Genomic DNA, 23,695 nt, shown 5'->3' on the forward strand with positions numbered 1-23,695 from the left:
TTACAATAAAAAACGTTTTAGGATTGAAAAATGTTGTCACATAATTTAAGAACAAGCATTATTATTTCTTTACAAGTCTTAGAATTATTAGTTATCTGATGGATGCACAGACTTCTACCATTCTTCTTTCAACTGCCTTTCATGCAAAAGAAAAGCAACATTATACTACTTTTCTATATTTTAATATACCATAAAAATTCAATGTGTATAATAAGGGTCCAAATTTGTAGATCTAAACACAATCTTCACTATAATTAACAGTTTTTGACCTCGAATGTTTAATTATATTTTAAAACTGCTTTCCAAATTCAAAACCCTCCCTCCCTTTTTCATATGAAATTATTAAGTAGAAATATTTTTTTATCTAGTTCATAATTTTAATAAGCAGTTTCTTAAATATCAACATGTTTAGAATAGTTTATACTAAGCCACTAAGGATATAGGTACACCGCCGCCTATTTTCCCGTTAACACCAGAGATGTATTAAAACTGAGATACAACATATCGTATTTTATGTTTGTTCAATTTCTTCTGAGCGAAGTCAAGTTATGCAGTTAATCCTTAATAAAATACAAACGATTATTTGTAATTTATATATATATATATATATCAAATGGTAAGTACAGTATGTAAAGATTATAATTGCTGAGCTTATTTATAAATAATGAAGTTTCATATTGATATAGACAACGTTCTTAAGAAATGTGTATCATAGCATGTCTCGATTCAATAAGAATTGAATTATTTCGTATTAACGAAGTTCGAGGCCTGTCAACATTCATTAACAATTATCATACATTTTATTGTTAAAATTAAACTAAATTACCCCAACCTTGACTCGGTAACTGATATCATTTATCTCTGTACGTAAAACAAATCACACAAGCATCGATAAATGTACTTCTGTACATATGAACTATAATAATTAAAATCCGCATTTAGGTTCTCGTTATACTAAAATATTTTCAATTATACATTTATATTAATTTAAATATTATATTAAGCATTAACATATCACGTCATTTGTTTTTTTTATAAAAATTAGGTAATTGACTACTTATTTAAAGAATACAATTATGTTAACTTTATCTATTACCTAAACATATAGTAGGTAGCAACATAAAATAAATCACAGCATTTGAAACCGCTGTGTCCTGATATCTGAAATCATTGTCTTAAACGACTTAAGAAATCGATCGGCGTTGGCTCTGGTAAATACCATTGGTGGCTTAAGTTTGATGACGTTCACGTCTGGTCCGTCACTGCTGACCAGTATTCTTTCTTCATCTTTCATTCTGAAACACGATTAGTTCGTTAAAAAATTATATTCTACTAAACATTTCAAAAACCATATGACAAAACCATTATGGTTTTGATTAATATTATGTTCCCGTAATATTGTATCATATGACGCGTATATAAGATCTTTAGGACAGCATGAGCTCGTTATTATTGCAGCCAAAAAACGATTCACTAGAATAGTGGTTCCAACCTTTTTAGTTGTGCGAACCACCAATTTTATAAAAAAAAATTTGAGGCCCACTAATGATTAATAGTACACTTATACTTATATATGTATACAAACAACATTCGGCTCTTATTACCTGTTGACGATCTCTCGGGTTTCCGCCGTGGCCGGAGTCTTGGTTTTCGCATCCTGTATCAGTTCGATACCAACGAACAGTCCGACACCGCGAACATCTCCGATAACGTCCGGGAACCTCCGTTGCATATTTTCTAGTTCGGATAATAGATACTCGCCCACGTCTTTGGCATTTTCCATCATCAATTCGTCGGCAACCACGTTCATCACGGCGATAGCTATGGCGCACGACACAGGATTCCACCGTACTGAAAAACCACATGAGTTTTTCACCATTAACTTGGAATAACATAAATCCAAGTAGGATTAGAGGAGTTACACCACTATACAATAATAATCTGTTATATATATATATATATAAACATTTTACTCAAAAAATACATAATACAATACAATAATAGGTATATTCAATAAACCTTTTTTTATAAATAATAAGAAATTAATTATTGTACATGGACGTGTTGATACGATTATCGCGAATCCAAAATGCAAATGAGTACGAACTGTATACAATTTATGTTATAACTTGTGATACCATGTGTAATATTTTGTATACTTTTAGAACAGGAATAGTAAAAATTGGTCAATATATAATTTCTTATAGGTAGACAATGTTTAAATAACCATTTATGGGCCGGGAATTTTATACAGTGTTATCTAGCAGGTAATATAAAATAAGAACTATTATTTCATATTTTAAATATTATTTAAACGAAACTACGACAAAAGAAATAATGATTATGTATAAAAAATATTATAATAATATTTAATTAACATTTTTTCGCACATAACATGAAGTCCTTCAATGGATGGATTCTTCACTTTAAATCTAAACAACTACCTACTTTCACATCACGTTTGCTTGTTGTAAAAATATGCACTTACAGATCGTTAAATACTCTTGTAATTAACAAAAAAAAAACATATTTTTAAAAAAATGACATACTTTATTAATATTTATTAAAACACGAATTACTTCCATGATATTTTAATATAAAAAGTCGTCCAGCAGCTTAACGCTTCATTTAAAATGCCAAATAATTCTTTAATTTACACATAAATACATGATAATTAATATTTAACTATAATTCGATCATACAAAGAACAACCAAAAAAGGTACTACTTAAGATATGTTGTTTTCTAATGTCTTAGTGAAATGTTTTTTTTCTATTATATAAGTAATACAAATAATAATGAATACAATATGTAAATAATTAAAATAAAAGTAACAAATCAAAAATGTATATTTTGGAAATTCAAAAATGTTCTAATTAATTATTTATAATGCCCAAAACTGTCCAGGCAATGTATAGAATTACCGGATTTTCTACAATTGACCGCTGGTAAATTCATATACCTATTCAATATCGTGAGGTGTTCCATTAGCAGATACCAATATAAATTAGGTTTTATTATCTTCAAAATTAAGTTTTTTACTGAATGAAGTTGTCCAATAAATAATCATTAAAATTACACAATATGTGTAAACTTAACATGGATTAAATAAAAATGCATTGTTACTCAAATCAAAATTTATACCCAACAAAATATACATTTTTACTCACTGTATTGAAATATTGAATGCCAGTGGCTTCAAAACTGCGTGCCACTGCTTCTGTAGTGATAACGGCTGCAACCGGATGTCCGTTGCCCATGGGCTTGCCCATAGTCACGATGTCGGGTACAACATCCGCTCCGTCAAGCTGGAATGCCCAATAGTGCGTACCCGATCGGCCAAATCCTACTTGAACTTCGTCAGCAATGCACACACCACCGGCTTCTCGCACATATCTAAAATCAAAAGCGATACCCTATAATTACACTACCCATTGATCTCTTAGCTAACATAAGAGTATTTATATTCCACTACATAGTATTAATTTAAAATGTCAATTTTATCAAAACGCGATTAAAAAAAAACTGACGATGATTTTTTTTTTTTATCTAACTATATGTAGATCTTTAATCTAATATCAGATATCCCGAGTAATCGTAATTACATTACATTTTTTTAGTACATTTCAATATTTTTAAATGATATCCTATCAGCATAGTGATGTATAATATACAACTTATGATTGACTATTAAAGCCAAAATATTATACAATTATTCGATAGTGCAACACGCGATGACAATTTATTAACAAATAACTACATTTAACCTTGGATTCAGATAAAAACATTTTAAACCTATGATTATAAGTTTTAATTAATTCGGTATGCTTTAAACGTGTATCAAGCTAATCTCTATTATACGCAAACAAAAAATAAAAATATTATTGTTATTTATGTTTTGTCAGTAATCATATTAACAACAAATTAATATTTTAAGTGGAAAAATTGATATAATTGAAACGAATAACGCGTAACTTGTAACTATTTAGTATTTTAGTGTTTATATAGTCATTCAAACCCTATTTAGATTAAAGTCACTTACTTGTAAACATCTCGTAAGTAATTATGTGGTAGTATTATTTGACCACCACAGCTTTGTAAGCTTTCTGCTATGAATGCGCAAACTTGTTGACCACGTCCTTCGATCACATTTTGATCAATAATTTTTTTAACTTCAAGTGCATACAGCTTGCCCATATCCTCATCGGGGTGATCGTCAGCTCTAATTTTACCTCTATATACATCCGGAACAGGAGCCTATAAAATAGTAAAAACATATTGATTAAAAATATATTTACATGTATGTATGTTTTGTCTATTCAATATAAACTTATAAGCCATTATAGTGGCTATAATGGTTAGATTAAAATTATATGAATGAATTTAGATTAAAAATTAAAGTATTCTGCAGACTTAAAATTCCACATTTTATAATGATAGGTTTGTTATTTTTGAATATTTTTGAATCAATTAAAATTTGAGAAAAACTCTTAAGAAAATAAAATGTCACGACATTTTTAATTTATAATCTGGATTACACAAGAATAACCTTGAATACAAAATGTATGGTTTTTTTTAGATAAAAACTAGTTTTATAGTGGAAAAAACCTTAAGAAACTGTATAAACAGATTTTACTATAAAATAGCAAGGCGAAACTCAATAATATGTATTTTGAATATACATGAAAGTGTTGTATTCTTTCTTGATAGACAATAAATCCAGAACAAACTATAGAATAAAGTCAAAATCATTTATTATAAATAATATTATGAAATATTGTTTTTTAATACATACTATGTGCACGTGATCTGGTTTTTTTGGTGCTCTTGGCAAATTCAGTTTATATGGTGAAATATCAATTAGTGAAGTCAAGTGGCCATGGTACGCACTAAAACATGTACAAATATTTTATTAAAATCTAAGTTATAACGATGTATTTTGTAAAATTAATAGATTTTTATCTATCAAACTTCCATTTTCTAACGAAATATTATAATCATTATAGTTAACAATATACATATATAATGAATTTGCATTTATAATTATATATAAATGAAAAACAAATTATATCTCATATATTATTATGTTATTGATCATTATAAGCTTTGACATAAGACAATAAAAATGATTTTTAATTATATTGAAGTAATTGAAGTAATAAATTACATATAATATATATGTAGAATAGTTTATTTGATAATAAACACTAAATTATCTCAAAAAGTAATAACGCTTTTTAAAAAAAAAACATTCATTTTTTTCATTGTTCTAAAACAGAATATCTTTTCAATCAATATATACGTAAAAACAAAAACCTAACCTTTAAACGAATAGTTAATTAGTCCTTAAAAATCAGGTAAACAGAATAATAATACATCATATTTCCAAAACCTTGTACTACTAAACTAACTTAAAAATTATAACCAAGGCTGATGGGATTTTAATACCCTAAAAATCGCAAAAAATAAAAACTGCATTAAAATTATTGAATATACACTATAAACCATAATAAGTTAAAAATTGTATTCTTATAATTTAAAAACTATTTAATAAGAACTTATTGTACCTACAACTGTACATTTTTTTCAGAAAACGAATTAAGTTTTAAAGTACTAAAATAGAAAATTGTTATTACCTTTTTAATTATCTATTTGTAAATATAACAAAAATGGAAATATTTTACTACAATTTATGTTTTTTTCAAACCTAAATGTAAAATTCCCCAAAAAATTTTTCTGAAATATAGATAAATTAATCAGCATCACCTAAAACAAATAAATTGCTTACAAAGCTAACAACTTTTAAAAAACTAAAAATAAAACATTTTATCAAACTTCCAACCATACTTACAAAGATAACAATAAAGAACCCATACAGAAACGATGCAGTCTAGTCATATCTTCGAATTATTTAAAAAAAAAAATGTCAAACGTTATAATACAACGTTATATAACCTAACCTTTTGAAATAATGAGTATATACTATTAAAAGAATAACCTAGTAACCAAAATATTATAACTAATAGGTAATGTGAAATTGTATTTTGATTGACTAATATTAGTGATTAGTGATTACTATAATGTGCCTGTAAACGCCATTATGGTGACTGGAAACTGAACCGTATCATAAATCATAGTTTGTAACATATATTATAAGAGTGTGACTTCTGTTGTTTTATACTATCTGTGAGCCATCATAATATAAAATCCTAATTACATTGTTACAACTTAAATCAAAGAAACTCATAACACATAATATACATTAAGACTCAACAATATATTAAATTAATAACTAAATAAATACATTTAATAATTGTTAAACTCATTATAATATTATTTTTTCGAAAATAACAATTAATTATAATTTTAATTTATCTTGTCAATAGATTAGTAGCTAGGTATTATATTTTAACCTTTCACACCTTAAACATGAAAAATAGGTAATATTCAAAGATAGTCCTATCACTCCAATATTTTTGCATACAAAGATAGTACCCATGTACCTATGTATATACCTACGTAATTACAAAGTCAACAGTAATATTATAATTTAAATATTCACATCGGACTAAATCAGTATCACACAACAAAATATGATGAACTGTGAAATATTAAAAAAAAAAAATTATATTATTTTTAAACGAAATATTGATTAAAAATAATACAATTTCTCAGATAATATGTTTTTTTATTTGTTATTGATTTGTTGAATGCCATAAAAGATTAAAATTAAAATCAGAAATAAATGTATTTGGTAATTATTACTATAAACATTTAACGATATGAATATAATACAAATAAAACTACACTAGTAAAAAACTAAATTATTATAATAATAGTATACCTAACATACGATATACGTACCTACCTAGTTATTTGCAATAATTTAGTGTTTCTACAGTTAAATATTATTCTACTTTATTTATATCGTTCAATTCTCAATCGGAATACTACATAGAATTGGACAAAAGCTTATCAAATGTAATATTAATTTGGCTAAATCATTCAATGACAATCGTATTAAGCAATAAAAATGTTTAAACTGCCTTATAATTAGCTAATATAATAAGCATGATAAATATTATAAAATCATGTATTACCTATATTATAATAATTATATTAGATGAATAATAATAATATATTTATTGATATTTGTATATAAATTATTGTAAACTACACTTTATAAATATACATAAGTAATTTTAAACAAAAAATGTATAAATAAAAGTAAGTATTTAATATATAAAGAATATTTTTAAGGACACTTTAAATATTTATTTAGGGCGCCATAATATCTCGGGCCTACCCTGATCTTCTAGGTTCTAGGTAATCTTCTATTACCCATCAGCTATCCTACGATTAGTCTCTTATAATCGGCATTTATAGTATAAACACGGAATTTACACGGCGCATAAGCTTAAATTGGGAGGCTTATGGGGGCTTAGCCCCCTAAATTCAAGGCCTCTGGGGGAAGGGTCTAGGGTCCGGACTTCCCTCCCCGGAAGTTTTTTTCCAGTTACGGCCTTGCCTACATTTTATTTATAAATTATACAATAAATTTCAGTTTATTAAAAAAAATTATAAAATTTAATACGTAATTCCTAAACAAGATATCTGATAGGTGTGTGTTATGTGAATAATTAAGGTTCATGTATGAATTTTGTATAGTAAATTTGTAATAAAATTAGAATGATTGGAGTATATGTTAATATTTTATAACAATAAAAATAACAGTTTTTACGCCATTAAATAAATAATTTTGAAGTTTTTATATACATCTAATAAAATAAATGCTATAATAAATTTGTAAAATTTTTATGTATGGGTACATCGCGGGCTTATTCTATGTTTATAATTTTAGCCCCTCCCCCCTTCTAACCAACCAAATTTACTCCTATACAAATACCTACAATTTTATAGTTCGTTATGAAGTACATACAATTTTAATAATAATGTCATACATGTGATAAAATAGAAGTTTAATATAGTTTACGCGGTCAATTCATATTTTTCAATGAATTTTTATTTTACAATTTGATTTCATTATTTTTGCTATAGTTTTCATAGTCTTTAATTATACTAATAAAAAAATGTGCCTAATAGTAAATAATCATTGATAGATATGTATTTGAATCCTGTAGTAAATCACCTACTACACAAATGCCTATAAATGTATGTCTACCTCTGAGAAACGGAGGTAGTGATAGATACGTGCAAGCTATTATAATTATTAATTCAATATTGTATAATAAAATATTACAGCAAACATTCATTACTCATTATATAGGAACTTACTGATCCAGGGTGATGACGTCGGTGTTGCCCGTGTGTTGCCGAGCCAACCGCAATGCCAAGTCATTTGCTTCGGAACCAGAATTGACGAAGAAACAGACGGATAACGGTTCCGGCATTTTCGACACGATCTTCTCAGCGCACACCACCAGATTATCATGAAGAAACCTGCTGTTGGTGTTCAACTGTTGCATTTGCTCCACTCCAGCTTTCACCACGGCTGGATGACAGTGGCCAACTGTAAACAACATATAAATACATAATATACGTTAGACATAGTCTAATTAATACGTGTATGGACTTTTTATATTGTACGTACAATTGAACACACATGAAAATTACACGATGTCACACTATACAAGGCGGCTCATATCACTCAAGAACCATAAAATTCACTCTCTTGTGCCTACATCATATTTTTACCAGACTAAAGACTTAGAAGAAAATAATTCATTTTTATAACAATTTTTAGAATATTTATAGACTATTCTCATTATTTTATTTAAATAAAATTCATAAAAAATGACGTAGTGCATTCCTAAGCCTTCAGTATCATCAACATCTAGTATCATAGGGAAAATTTCTAAGCCCCCGTAGCTACATATGAGTTTGAATTAGTTTATTTAAAGTAAATCATCCAAAAAACAATACTAAAATTAAGTTTATAATTTAAACAATAATATTATTATTATTGCATTATTTATAAACTATATACATATTATACATAGATGTAAATTAAAATTTGTAATAATTATAGTTCTAAAGAATTAGTGTGTCATTTACCAAAAAATATTTATACAAAAGTCACACGATTCGCACATTCAGGCTGGCATATATCAGTGCCAGTAAAACACTTATATAAATATATACTATTATATAAATCTATTAATCATATATTGATATAAATAGCTATAGCAAAATATTAATTATTAATCCTAATTTACACTTAATATTATAAATTATAATGGTTTGGCATTTTTTTACTGCATAATTTAAAGATTGTTCACAAATAAAATTTGGCAAATTCAAAATATTCAAAAGTCGTTTAATTTATAGATTATATTAATATGTATACAAATAAATTAAAAACCCTATCAAAAGTAGATACCTACCTACGTATATAACATGACTATTGTGTTTGCTAATAACATTATATCAATCCTGCGATCTTTAGTCCGTATATAGTTAATAATTATCGTAAAGCTAATAGTATTCTAAAAGTAAGTACCAATAATATCTATTATAATACATACATTAATTATACGTTATAAACAAATATTGAAATATCTAGTAAAAACATCGATATACGTACTTAAGTATAATTAGGTATGATATAATTAATAATCTTTTAATTTTTATTATCGCAACTCAATAATATTACAAATAAATTATAATAATGAATAATAATACCTTTATTCAGATAAGGAAACAATAATCAAAACGGTATTATATGAATATTAATAATTTACAGAATTAAAAATTAATGATAGGTACTTATCGATTTTCCTCCTATCACTCATCGGTATCTAAATTTTCGGATTTATCATAATATATATGATGTTGTAATCTGTAATAGGTATATCAAACATTTTAAAATGTAAATTCTATTCAAAACAAAAAAAAGCAAAGAAGTTATTTTATTGTTAGTAGATTTATAGTGTACCTACTTCGTATTAATTAAGACCCTATAATCAATGATGTGTACATTTGAATTCAATAAAAATCAATGAATACGAAAAACAATTCTGAGCAGAACCATAAGCACATTGTCTCAGAATATACCTACTGTCATCAAGGTAACATACACTGTAAGCTATTATTATTTATTTCTATGAGTATTTTATAGTTGATTTATTTTACAATTAGACATATAGTAAGGTATATATTATCGTTATCAACTAGGTAATAATATAAGTCAATACTATAAAATATAATTTTAACCAAAAATATGTACATATATATGTAGTTAAAATGGCCAAAATATATAATAATACAAATTTAAAATTATGTTAATATGTAAAATTAAAATAAAATTCTAAATAATTTTTGAATAATATCCAATTAATTGTTTTTAATTTCTAATCAATTTAATTTAAAAAATATAAATTATTAAGATATTTTCACAACCATACGAACGCAAGTACTGACACTGTTGAAAATTCGTAAATATATTTTGTCTAATAATATTGTTGAATATAAAGTATAATCTAAGATCATTAATGTATGGTTATTGAACAGAAACAAATAAGATAAACTATAATCAAGTTATTAATATTTAACTATTACTTATTTCTCATATGCATACACTTACAATTGTTACGAGTACTATTATAGTAGTATAAATGTATAATACTAAATACTACTAAACCACCAAAATTATCAAAATGTAAAAAAAGCAGAAATTTTACAAATAATGTTAAAATATGTATTTATGACGAAATATGTAAAAATATGTAAAATAGAATGTTTTATTTTATTGCAAATCACATGAAATAAATTTATAATTTGCAATACTTAATTTATCATGTTTTAGTGAAAATATGTATTTACATACAAATCCCAGCCCTAATAATAAATAACCATTATACAATAGGTATATTTTAATTATTTACTTTCAATGTTAGCACATAGGTAACAAAACACATGATATGTTATTGTATGTATTATGTAATAGGGGAACTATGGGAAACTTATCTTATATTTTATATTGTATAATTGTATATGTAGAGACACTATGGGCCGAAGGGTATTTATTAGTAAGAGACATAAATCATATGTTAATAAATGTCAGTTGATATTGTAAAATAATATCAATATTTATATTAAAAACTATCATACACAGTGACACGGCTACGGCTGTAGGTGCTCGGTGAGTCCGCGGTGAGCCGGTCAGTATAAAAAAACAACACAAATTTCACTATTTCTACGGTGTATTTTTATTGATGATAAACAACGGTACACAATAGCTAGTTGTTAAATGTCACTATGTCAGGTGTTGACGACATAAAAGAGAATACACAATTATGCTTTACGCGGTCTTACGACTAGGTGACGTTGTCGCCGTTGTCAGTAAGACGGTTCACGCAAGAGAGCGAGACGGCCGGCGGCCGATACTCGTCTGGACCTACTTGTCTTCCCGTCCCACCCACTGCTTTTGCAGCGCGGGGGAAGAGTCGATGGTGTCGTGTCCTAGTTGCCCGTGGTGGTGGTTTATAAGGCGTAGACCGGTCGCTACGGTGCCTGTACTTTGTACCGACGACCGTTGCGTACCGTGTCAACAGATCAATTTTAATTTTGAGTATGTGACAAGGGTAGCTAATTAATTATTAATATTTACTCTGATAAAACATTCGAGACACCACTATTTATAATATTTATAATATGTATTGGAAACCCAGCGTATTCAAAACAAAGTCAATAATTTTACACACAAATTAGTAAATTACCTAGGTTAGAATTGCAAGAAACCAAGATACAAAAATCTAAAAACGAGATAACTATACTATTTAGCTGTACAAGGAAGTCTTCGTATAATATTATTTAATATAATGGATACTCGTTTAAGATATATGTATATTGTATATTAACTATAAATTCACAAGTTATCAGTATCACATAGCAATAAATAATATTATTTTATTTGGACTTTGAATTAAGTAACAAGAGCATATTATACAATTTAGATATACTCGTAAAAACGAATAAAACGATAGTCGTTATTAAGATAACAATAAATATCAACAACAAAAAAATACTTCCAATAAGGTTGTATCATTGAAACTTGTAAGTGACAAGTGCCTACAGTCTACGTGACTATATATACGTATATTTTAAATATTAGCTACTAACTTTTGATTGATTCATACATGCAAACATGTTTAGGCCATGAAACCAAAAACGCTGGTGAAAGAATCTAAAAAGTTTAACGTGTCGTCTATATTATAAATCTAAAATATAAGTAAGTATAGAATTGATGATAATAATTTAATCATCTGTATATCTAACGACTGTTATAAAGTTAGCCATATTGTGTAAGAACAACGTCCGTTTAATAATAATAATAAATAAATAATAGCTTTTGTGATAATTTAAGTACCTATTTAAGTTTCCGCTATAGACCTTTGAAAGTTTACAGTCTGTCTACATATTTGCAGCATTTACGCCACCACGGCGGTTATTGAAAATCTTATATTTACATTCAAAATACCAATTCACATTAAACTATGAATATAAATAAAATAATTTAAACTTATTTAATTTTAGTTGAATTTATGAACATGTTCTTAATCAAATGCCTATCATATTTTAACATATAGTCTATAAATAATAAATCTAAAAAATCGATATCCTTATAGCAATTTACAACTATTGTAAATATTTTAATACAAATATTAATAATACCTTGCGAGTATAGTAAGTTCTATGCTGTAAATTATAATAAATATATTATATAGGTATATTAATATAATAATATACCTATATGTAACTAGGTACTATGAATAAAGTTTAACTGGTATAAGTACCGATTACAAACAATAAGAATATTCAACAATTTTAAACTTACCTATACAAAAATATTCACCAAAATACATAGGTATAAATTATGATAGTTTGTGGAATTATGTAATGTAGGTATTACATTACATTTTTTAAGGCCTATAAACTATGATCATTACTAAACGAAAAAATTAAAACAACATTTAATTATTATTCAGACACGTAAAAACGAGTTGTGCAATAACGTAAATAATAAATAGGTACATTTTAGTAAGATGATTATTTGTGAATGTTATATAGAAAACCAAATAATACATTCTTAAAATTATCAATTAATTGTTATAATTGTTATAAATTATTATAAGTTATTATTTTATTACGTATAACGGAGTATAGGCACGCTTAGAACAACTAAGCAAACCCAAACATACTGATGAATTAGATACTTACAATTGTTTTGAAAATTATTTTATGGAGAAATAAATATATTAGATATACAATATGAGAATAGTAAAATATGCATATGACGCTTCCTCACGATAAAAAAAACCATCACATTATAAAACCAATAATTCTTCAACCGGAATCTATAATGTCCGCGATTAAATTTACCAATCGATATCTGCACAAAAAAAAATTTATAAAGACGCTGTACCTAGCAGGTACCTGCCAAAAGTATATCCAAGAGTAACACATGAGCTTGTATCCTCTTTCCCAATCACTATATTCTTAACGTGATTAATTAAACAGTCAATAATGATCTACAAATTATTCTATTATTGTAGTTAAATATTTTGTTAGTGTCCACCCCATTAAATTATCATTAATATGACTTTGCGGCCTACATCCTACTATTCCTACTAATGTTTATTAAGCCATACCGTGGGCAACGTTATTGATGCAATCCAAGTATTCTCTTCCGTCTTGATCATACAAATACTGTGCTTGGCCACGAACGATTTTCAAAGGGCTCTTCTTATAAAACAATTCGCAAGATTTCCTAAAAAATATATGTATAAACAAACCTATTTGTACAAAAGAAATTATGAATATTTTTGTGTCAATCAAAAATTAATCAGATATAGATAAATTTAAAAAAAAATGTATTTACGACTTTATAAAACTTAATATAATTTTGGAATTCATATTTAAAATTTATTTTATTAAGTCGAAATAAATAAAGTGAACATTTTAACATTAATGCCCAAAATAAACACATTAAAGAATGTATTTTAAAATGTTTTCACTTTTCAGGAAATATAATCATTAATTTTTATTAATTAATATGAAGGTACTATTTATTTTAAAATGAAAATAACGTTCGTTAAAAGTATTTGTTTGATTTCTTATTTTATTTATGATTATTTATTGAGTATAAAAAATAGGTAATTAAAAATCACATGTATCTCAACTTATTTAGTATTTATACCTAAGAAATATTTTATAAATTTAAAATTATTACATTTTGATGAAACATTAATTAGGTTTTATCGGTGTATAGATAATTATCCATAATGCGACTTGTTACAAAATTAATTATTTAATTAATAAACAATTTTAAAAAAATCATTAAACGGGTTATTATTAATTCCTTACATGTGTCTAGGTATATGATATATTTGGTGAGCGTACAGATCTAAAAAGAGAAATATTTAATAAAAAAAAAAAATAACTAAATCGAACAAAATGTTATTATTTATCAGTCGAAAATTTAAAATTGATCTATGGAGGTATAGTTACAAAACAGTCACGATTTTTTGAGCTTTAGCTTAAGTTGTCACTCCAAAAAAAAACTGAACCTAGTTGTTACCAATGCATTTAACTTTTAAATACACAAATTAAATGTATTAATATTTTTCAATTTATGAAATTTAAATAATTACAAATACCCGGTATCCGCGCGACAGTCATATGATAGTAATAAATTAGACAAAAATATTGGACAATTGTCAAAAAGAAACAAATAGTCAGCTACATTTTAAAAATAGCACTTACCCAATATATTTATTACGCAGATCAATTGTTTCAGTAAATGTGAGGTTTTTATTTTCCATTGTTACTTTGTTAAGTTGAATATTCTAAAGTATTAAGAAGTTACCTAGTTAAACTGATCAAAACCAATAAAGCATACAGCTCTGTCCACAAGCGTTTTAATACTGCATGTTAGTAAATTATAATTACATACTCATAGATTTACGAAATGGTAACAGAGTGGATGACCTTCAAAACATAATCAAAACAAGTTATCACACACAACAATAATATATGTATAATCACATAATAGTATTAATCTATCATAAATAGTAATATTGAATATTTATTTTATTATGTATTTAAAAAAATATATATATTGTTTAATATTACAACCTCTGTGGTTATATAGATAGACTCAATAATAGTAATAATAATAACCATAATTGTAAAAAAAAATTCTAGAACATATAAAATACTGAGTGGCAGACAGTTATAATAAATATAATAATTAAAAGTCAAATGGAGTTTAAGTTTTCAAGAACATCACTTTCAAAAAATATATTTTATTAAAAGTTATATATAGTTATATATGAATAACTTTTTCTTTGTAATTAGTTATTACTTACAACAGGGCATTAACGGAACAATAATTATGTTTAACTTACTACTCCACTTCACTATTAAAAAAATAGGGTATATCCGTACAGCTTAATGTAGATCACAATATTAGGTGATCACTTGTTATCTTAGATCTTCAATTTACATAAAACAATTCATGGTTACAATAAAGAAAATTGAAAAATAATTAATGATAAGTGTCATAATTTATAACAAATCTTGATATAAAATTGAATTATTATACAGAGTGTTAAACAGAATATACAATATTGCAGGTACACTTTTATCATCATCATGATATATAAAACAAAATATATATATATATATATAATATATATATATTAAAACGAGCTTATACAATGATTAAATAATGTAAACCTAATCATGTGATCACTTGTTAAACACTCAGTACAATACAATTGATGGAATAAAATCTATTATGTGCCTGTTATAAAATAATCAAATAAAAAAAAAAAATGTCTTTCAATCATTACATAGTATAACATAACATGTTGTAATAATAATATACAATAATAAAATAATACAATAAATAATTATTAAAACAATGTCTTATTGTTTAAAAGGTTTTAAAATATAAACAATTGAAAGTAAAACCGAAGCTTTATAAATGGCCCAAATTACAATAATGCTGGCACTATAATTTTATTTGATGAAAAAAATATAATATAATTATACTCATGGTATACATAGACTATTTAATATGTATTATGTAAATAAAATATATGTCTATATGACAAATTAGAATTTAATTAAATAATGTATATCAATATAATACTAAAAAACAAAAGTAGATCGAAAGCAAAATTATAGGAAAACTAGTTAGGAATACGTTGAAATAGTGGAAAAAATATAATTCCATATATTGAATTTATGGAATATTGAAACTCTAATCATGCTGGGGAATGTTTAACAAGAACTGGATTTTTCAAATATTTAATAAATAATTAGTTAAAAACAAATCTTTTAATTTGTTACATCATAGTAAATTTAAATAATTTTACAATTCTTAATTTTGCTCTAATTTATGATGATAATTTATTTTTATTAAATAATTATATAAAACTAATTTCAAATGGAAATGTATTTTAAGCTTTAGAACTTAGAGTTTTTTTTTTAATTAGATTATATATTCTATTTAATTAATAAAAAAGTTCAACATTTTTTCACTTTCCCAATTTCCAAATTATAATGAAATAAAATCATACTAAATATAGAACAAAATTTAAAATAAATAAAATTGAATATAGTTAAAAAAATAATTCAGGATTTTAATTTTAAAAATATACGCAAATTTATAGTTGTTTTTTGATAGACAATAGCTATTTTTTTTAAAAAATGAAATGAATCAATAAATAGAAATTCAAGCAATAGACTTTAATAAGATTTAAAATAATAAACAAATGGCGCCAGTTGTTACTATCACATTTTCTTTATTTTTTGTTTAAAGTTTAATTTTAATTAATTGAGGATCACACTTTATATGGATAATAGAACATTATTCATCAATCAAAGCTTATACCAAAAAAAATATATGTATATTGCAATAATACTATTAAGGTATTTTATTTTATACTCATAAAATATTATTAAATATTTCATACACGTACAAGATGTATACTACTATGCATTTATTGTTTTATGGTGATTTAATTTTCCACGATTCCTCTTGTATTCGATTAAAGCAGTCTGCTAGGAATGTAAACTGTATATATAAACAGTGCATGTAAAATCAGATATAAATATATCACTTTAGTATAATAAAATTTAAAAATTATCAATTTGTTATTAATTTCATGAAAAAAATACTTACATAAGGAGTATGTAATTTAACACTTTTGGGACTTTTTTCTTCACGTTGAAACTGAAAACTAAATAATCCATTAGTCTCATCAATCTCCCAGCATTTGATAGTTTTCCATGTGAATTCAACAATTTGATTCTGTAATAAGTAATAACAGATGTATTAGCAATTATTATTTTTATTATTGTTTTATTTAATATTTATTTTAATTATTTAATCTTCTTCGCCGTGTCATTCAGCTGTGTCAGATATCTTTTTGGAGCCAATAATTTATCAGTTATATTACTTTGTCAATAAGTTCTCTAAAGAGGTATTATTTAATTAAAAAATTTAAATATATTATATTTAATATTTTTATATAAATTATTATCAAGATTAATATTTAAAGTATAAATTATTTTAAATACTCAAAAATATACTGATTTTTGTAGTTGTATGCAACCATTTTAATTTCTCCTATTAGTAATTTACATTCAAGATATTCTTAATACTATACAATTACATTTTTTTTTAAATATATAACAAATTATCAAAATCAAAAAAAAAAAAAATTAATCAATACCAAAATATGTCAAAAAATACATTATTAAATGACACTTACTAATTTATTAACACATTAACTGCCATGTGATCACCGAAAATCACATAATGTTTCTTATCAACATGCCAAACATATTTTTCCATTTCATTTCTAATTTGTATATACTATGTTATTTAAAAAAAAAATTTTAAAATATTTATAAAAAAAAATAAATTTATTTATTAAATCAAAAAAGATTGTAATTATTTCCGCTATGCCACTGTGTTTTTTATTATTATAACATAATAGAAAAGTTAATAATTTAAAACCGTATTCATTCATGGTTGTTGGCAGTCATATTATAAAATAATAACATGGTACTATCATCGGCTTCTGTAAAAATAATGTATCATAATACTAAGCAAACACTAGCGGTTGCATGGTAGTCAGTGTTAAAATAGTTGGATTGACAGTTAACAGTGCAACTATTTAAAACTTTAATCTTAGTATAATTATAGAAGACATCAATTAAATTATTATTTTAACTATAACAAATAAATACCCAGAATTTAACTTTAAATATTTTACTAAAAGAAAATGTATAAATTATATTTACTAGTTTACTAAAGACCAGATTTTTATGAATTGGTATATTGTTACTAAAATTAATCTGCATAATTACAACGATTTATCATCGTTTTCATTCTTTGGTAAATTTATTCAATTCAAAAGTTTTTACAAAAAGCAAATGAATATTTTGAGATTAAATAATATTTTTCTAATTTAATATATTTTAGTAATTTAACTCTATTTTCTTTTATTAAGCTATATTTATTTAACGAAACACTATTTCTCATTAATAAAATATATAAGCATATTTTTATACATTTTTTTCATAAATATCTAGTCCATAGCAGTCATAAAAAAATGAATATTACCTCAAGAGTACCATCTTCAGTACACGCTATAAGTCTAAGACCTAAATAACCAACAGCTGCCATCACATGACCAGTCTTTCGAGAGTCGCACGGACAATGTGGAAATATTACTTCACCGTAACCAGGTAATTCTTTAGCCATTTTTAAATACTATAAAAATACATTCCTTTTTTACTTAATCATTCACTTTAATACATTAAAAATTTATAAATTATCTCTAAAAATGTCATCTAGCATTAATTGATAAAATAAAATAGAAAATAAGAAGAATAATTACATCTAATTTTTTGGAAGAATCTTGCAAAGCTTTTAGTTCATATAAACGGTCTCCTACAATGATATGATTACGATCAACTTCATCTATAGTACTCCAGAAAATAAATGTAGCAGCTAAATTATCTGATTCTATAAGTCGGATTTCAATGGCAGGGTTAAATAGCCATCGTTTTATACATAAACAACTAGCACTAGCTGTTCGATAGTTTTGAACATAAAGTTGATGAGCAACTTCATTCGGTTGAATTTTCCTTTCTAATTAAATATAATAAATTAGTCTAACAAGTAAATTATACATAAGTTATATAATAGTTTTGAAGTAATGACAAAAATATATTATGTCATTGTATTAATAAATATTGATACTTACCAAAGTTATACTCAACAATTTCAAATAGGTAAAAATAATCTGCTATATTTTCAGCCATTTGTATTTTATCAATAACACTGTTGTAAACACTATCAGCTGTTGCATTCTTTTTAGTTCTAATAACTACTATTTCTCGGTCAGGTAATATTATTTTTAAATCCACTATGGAGTCAATATTCTGTATACAAAAATGAAATGAAAATATCAAGTATATTAAAGTCTAATAGATTAATAGAATTACCTGTATGTTACCAGAATCAGCTAGAAAATCTTGCATGATTTCACATTCAGCTATCACACGAACAGCACATACCTTTTCCAAATATAACTCCAAACCTCTTCTTCTTGAATCAAGTTGTTGTTCGCTTAACCTATTTAAAAAAGTACATTATTTATTGTATATAATTATTTTATTTGGAACTTACGTAAATGGCCACTTTCCCGGGAGTTTAGGAAAACTATATCCAATAAACTCTCTTTTGAGGTTAGCATGTAGATTGGCAAATTCACTATATCGTTTTGAACATAAGTGACGACCAGCCATATATATATTAAACACCTAAATAATAGTTATGTTTGTAAAAAAAATCTTACTCTTTTCCAAACTAATATGGTTGAAATGGATAAAAATAAGTGTTAAATATGGTTTATTTTAAAGGAAGAAAAAAAATATAAAAATGTAAGTAAAATATTACAATATCAAATAATAACTACCTATATAAAAAAAAAACTAATTATATTTAAAATTCATAACTATTTTTCATATTTTTACGAAACTTTAAACGCTAATAAATTATATTTTGAGTATTTAGATGAATAAAAAATATTATTATTAAAATTATAATTATTTACTTCATAAAAATAACTCAATGGTATCAAAAAATATGTGATGATATATCTTAATATGTTATTTTTGAGTATCAAATATTTTTTATTTTTAATATTTTTTATTCTTATACAATATACTATTTTTTTAAATTATTTTTACGTTTTAAATATGTAGGTGTAATAATTAATTACATAACTATTAGTCATTAAGACACATATAATATCATTATAAAACTTAAAAGTATATTAATATCTTACCACATATTTGTCTCCATCTTTATCAACTGTGTGATAATCTGGTACAGAAATTGGTAATGATCTTTTATCACTGTAATCAATATAATTATAAGTAGACTGATCTTCGCTTGGTTCAAGTCTTTCAGCTTCCTAAAATATAATAACATTTATTAAACATTTACTATATTATACGTATAAAAATAGTATAAAATTAGACAAAAATGTTTTATTTTTTTAAGTTATATTTCTACACTTGCAAATTGTTCTTTACTGTCCAAATTTAGTTTCTAAGAGAAATAAGCACCTTAGCTTTGAGCCATCCTAAGCCTAGTTATAATTATAATTTATGACTATTAACATTTTATAAAAATAATATTAAAAATAAATTGATATATTATAAAATCTTTTATTTTTCTTATTAAAAAGCAATAAATGCTACAACATTTTAAATTAAGTTTTGTACATTTATTAGAGACCCATGTCATAACCAATAATCCATATATTTTTTTTTTTAACATTTATTTATCTATAAACAAATGTTAACTCTGATAAATCTTATACCTAGATTATAAAACACAAACTTTAACATCAATATTCAAAAAATAAAATTAATGTTGATGTATCTTTAGGAAGATATTATACCAGCATATATTTTCTCCGTCTTAAAATGCACAACATAATATCAAAATATACATTCAGAATAATTCACTAAACTCTATAATTTTAATATTGAATTAAATTAATCTATTATCAACTTTAAAAGTAAAACTATTGTCTAAGTCACAAAAGCTTTTATTTTATATTTTAAATATAAGAGCATTTTAAAATTTGTAAATTTTTGTAAAATTAAAATGTTCATAAATAGTTTCAAAACTAAAATATTATAAAATGTTTAAGTGGGGACCTAGATAATATACTTACTTTTAAATTTAATAATAGGTCAAATCACTATAATGTTAAAAATAAAAGTAAAATTTATAATGCTTAACATAAAATTTGGTATGTTATACATTGGTTAGAGACAAAAAAATGTCCTCTTAATTTAATATTGTAATCAGGTCATAACTGATTATGTTCGAGAAAAAAAAATCAGTAAACATTTAACTATTACTCTTTATCAAGTTTATCAAGTATAGAAAACTAATCTTACATTAATTTCTTTTTAAATTATAAGTTAGAAATATTGTATTTCTATAATTTTTCTATAATTTAATTTAGATGATTCATATTGAATTTAAGAAAAACTTGAAGTTAAAATTGCTATTTATTATTGAGTATTAACCTTTAAATTGTATCAATAATTCAAAAAAAAACAGCTTAGCATATTGCACGTGTTTCTGATTAACTATAATAATCTACCTAAGAACATAAAATAATAAAAATATTTACGTACTTGAGGTGTAACAGAAATTACAGTCAATGTCAACACATCACCGCCCGATTTGATCAGGTCTACAACTTGTTTGTGTGTTGATCCTTCGACATTCACATTATTCCTAAATACCATACACAATATTATAAGGTTTTAATATTTTTATATCTCAAATTAATATTAATAAGAATCCATATCCCATAAATGATTTGATGACTCAAAAAAAGACAAAATGATACACACAAAAAAGCTTAAGCCTTACACTTCGAGGATCCTGTCTCCTTTTCGGATCCCTGCATCATACGCTGCTCCTCCTTCGAGTACAGCACTGACATGCTGTAGAGGAGCGTAGAGTTGACCATTTATACTCTTAAGTTGACCACCCTCGCTAACCTGGCCACGAACGTTAAATCCAAAACCGGTGACGCTCTTTGTTATCGTGACTTCACGGGGGCCCGCCGGTACTTTCGACGACATTGTCCATTAACACTCCATTACCTAAATGAGCAATTTAATCATGTGATCGTCGACGGATAAAGACGAAATTAATGTTCATTTATTTTAAAAATCACTGATGGGTCAAGAATATTATCATCCGACATTTCGATAACACGGCCACTATCAATAATAATATAATATCAGTATAAAATGAATCGTAAATATTACGACTTAGATTTCTCAACAAGAGAGACATCTACAACTGAGATTTAAAAATATTTTGTTTATTCATTTTTTCGCCCCATAACAATTATGACAACAATAATTTATTTATTTTAAAATTGGTCGAAACTATATCACACTTTTTTTGTTTAAATAATGTATTATTATCAATTACTAAACTTACCATTACGAAAAATTTAATCATGAATCATTAATTATTATTTATCAATTAAACAGAGGGAAATTTTAAAATAACTGAACACCAACATAAGCGTAGAGTAAATGTTATGTTAAAAATTAAAATATATTATACCTAATATACCTACCAATTAATAAATTATTTAAATAGCATCAGGCCATCAGATTAACATTTTACACCATAAATGTAGGTAAAATTAATTAATTTACCACTATTTACTCATTTATTTATTGATTAGATAACGCGGATACAAGTAATGAAGTAAATAACTAATCAATACCTAGCTGATATAACCGTTAAAGTAAAACAATATTATAATTTCATTTTAGGGGGAGGGGAATATGAAGACAATTCTCACGATAGAAATTATGCTCTCATATTTAATTTCTTGGGAGGATTTTACATTTTTAGTAAAAATTGGATCTATATAACAAAACAGTACTAATGGGGTATTGTGGTGATACACGAAGTCTCCCTCCCCCGATATTTCCTTAATATTTTACAAATGTTTAAAATGACTATTTATTTTAAGTAACTATTACCGTGGTTAGGTTATTATGGCTTAAACTCAAATTAAAATTAAGATTAACTATTGACTATTTTGTATCATAATATATGAAAATATTAAAAGTCTAATTATAGATTGTTATAGATGGACAATTGGACAATGGACAACGACCCGCAACCGTAACAACAATATTAAATTTGTGTAAATTAAAAATATTATTGTTATAATATACCGACATACCGCTGTCCGCCAAACTGTGACAAACACATTTTTTTATATTATATTTGATTAAAAAAAAAATCAAAACCTAGATTCAGTAAAATTACAATATAAATATTTTGACCCCCCACCTGAAAAAATTCCTCAACAATGCCCTGGAATTTAGGTTAAACTGCCATAGCAAAATCGGCAAAATTCAAAAGTACAAATTTCAAATACAAAAACGAAGTATTTATTATTTTTGGACAAATCGATTTTGTTTTTTTTTTTTTTGCTTTTATACCTATTCATGAAAAAGTAACCGTAGAGACTTATACGTATACCTACTTTATTAGCATTTTAAAAATATGAAGAAATGTTTAAAAT

General features: G+C 25.1%; 2 protein-coding genes across 2 annotated transcripts; both read right to left on the minus strand.

Annotated features, from left to right (window-relative positions):
- Positions 1 to 962: 962 nt before the first annotated feature.
- LOC113549128 (alanine--glyoxylate aminotransferase 2-like) lies at positions 963 to 14,954 on the minus strand. Its single transcript, XM_026950296.1, has 8 exons — positions 14,784 to 14,954; positions 13,670 to 13,788; positions 8,295 to 8,529; positions 4,795 to 4,888; positions 4,042 to 4,256; positions 3,166 to 3,395; positions 1,605 to 1,851; positions 963 to 1,295 (listed from the first exon to the last, which is right to left on the minus strand). Exons 1-8 carry the CDS (start codon positions 14,840 to 14,842, stop codon positions 1,130 to 1,132), a joined length of 1,365 nt encoding a protein of 454 aa, XP_026806097.1. The 5' UTR covers positions 14,843 to 14,954; the 3' UTR covers positions 963 to 1,129.
- A 1,994-nt stretch (positions 14,955 to 16,948) lies between these two features.
- Positions 16,949 to 22,345, minus strand: LOC113549127 (sorting nexin-27). The gene is made up of 10 exons (XM_026950295.1): positions 22,006 to 22,345; positions 21,765 to 21,867; positions 20,393 to 20,521; positions 19,732 to 19,865; positions 19,548 to 19,677; positions 19,307 to 19,484; positions 18,938 to 19,191; positions 18,661 to 18,810; positions 17,212 to 17,340; positions 16,949 to 17,103 (listed from the first exon to the last, which is right to left on the minus strand). Exons 1-10 carry the CDS (start codon positions 22,218 to 22,220, stop codon positions 17,038 to 17,040), a joined length of 1,488 nt encoding a protein of 495 aa, XP_026806096.1. The 5' UTR covers positions 22,221 to 22,345; the 3' UTR covers positions 16,949 to 17,037.
- Positions 22,346 to 23,695: the final 1,350 nt, after the last annotated feature.

This window comes from Rhopalosiphum maidis, chromosome 1 (genome assembly GCF_003676215.2).
Source record: "Rhopalosiphum maidis isolate BTI-1 chromosome 1, ASM367621v3, whole genome shotgun sequence".
In the NCBI taxonomy this organism is placed as follows: Eukaryota; Metazoa; Arthropoda; class Insecta; order Hemiptera; family Aphididae; genus Rhopalosiphum; species Rhopalosiphum maidis.

Coding starts and splice junctions, on each gene's coding strand:
- LOC113549127 (XM_026950295.1), bottom strand. CDS start 22,220: ATGTCGTCGAAAGTACCGGCGGGCCCCCGTGAAGTCACGATAACAAAG. Junction 19,485..19,547: donor CTGATTCTGGTAACATACAG/GTAATTCTATTA, acceptor TTTTGTATACAG/AATATTGACTCCATAGTGGA. Junction 19,192..19,306: donor AATTGTTGAGTATAACTTTG/GTAAGTATCAAT, acceptor ATATTTAATTAG/AAAGGAAAATTCAACCGAAT.
- LOC113549128 (XM_026950296.1), bottom strand. CDS start 14,842: ATGGAAAATAAAAACCTCACATTTACTGAAACAATTGATCTGCGTAAT. Junction 13,789..14,783: donor CTGCGTAATAAATATATTGG/GTAAGTGCTATT, acceptor TATATTTTTTAG/GAAATCTTGCGAATTGTTTT. Junction 4,257..4,794: donor AACCAGATCACGTGCACATA/GTATGTATTAAA, acceptor ACTATTTTATAG/GCTCCTGTTCCGGATGTATA.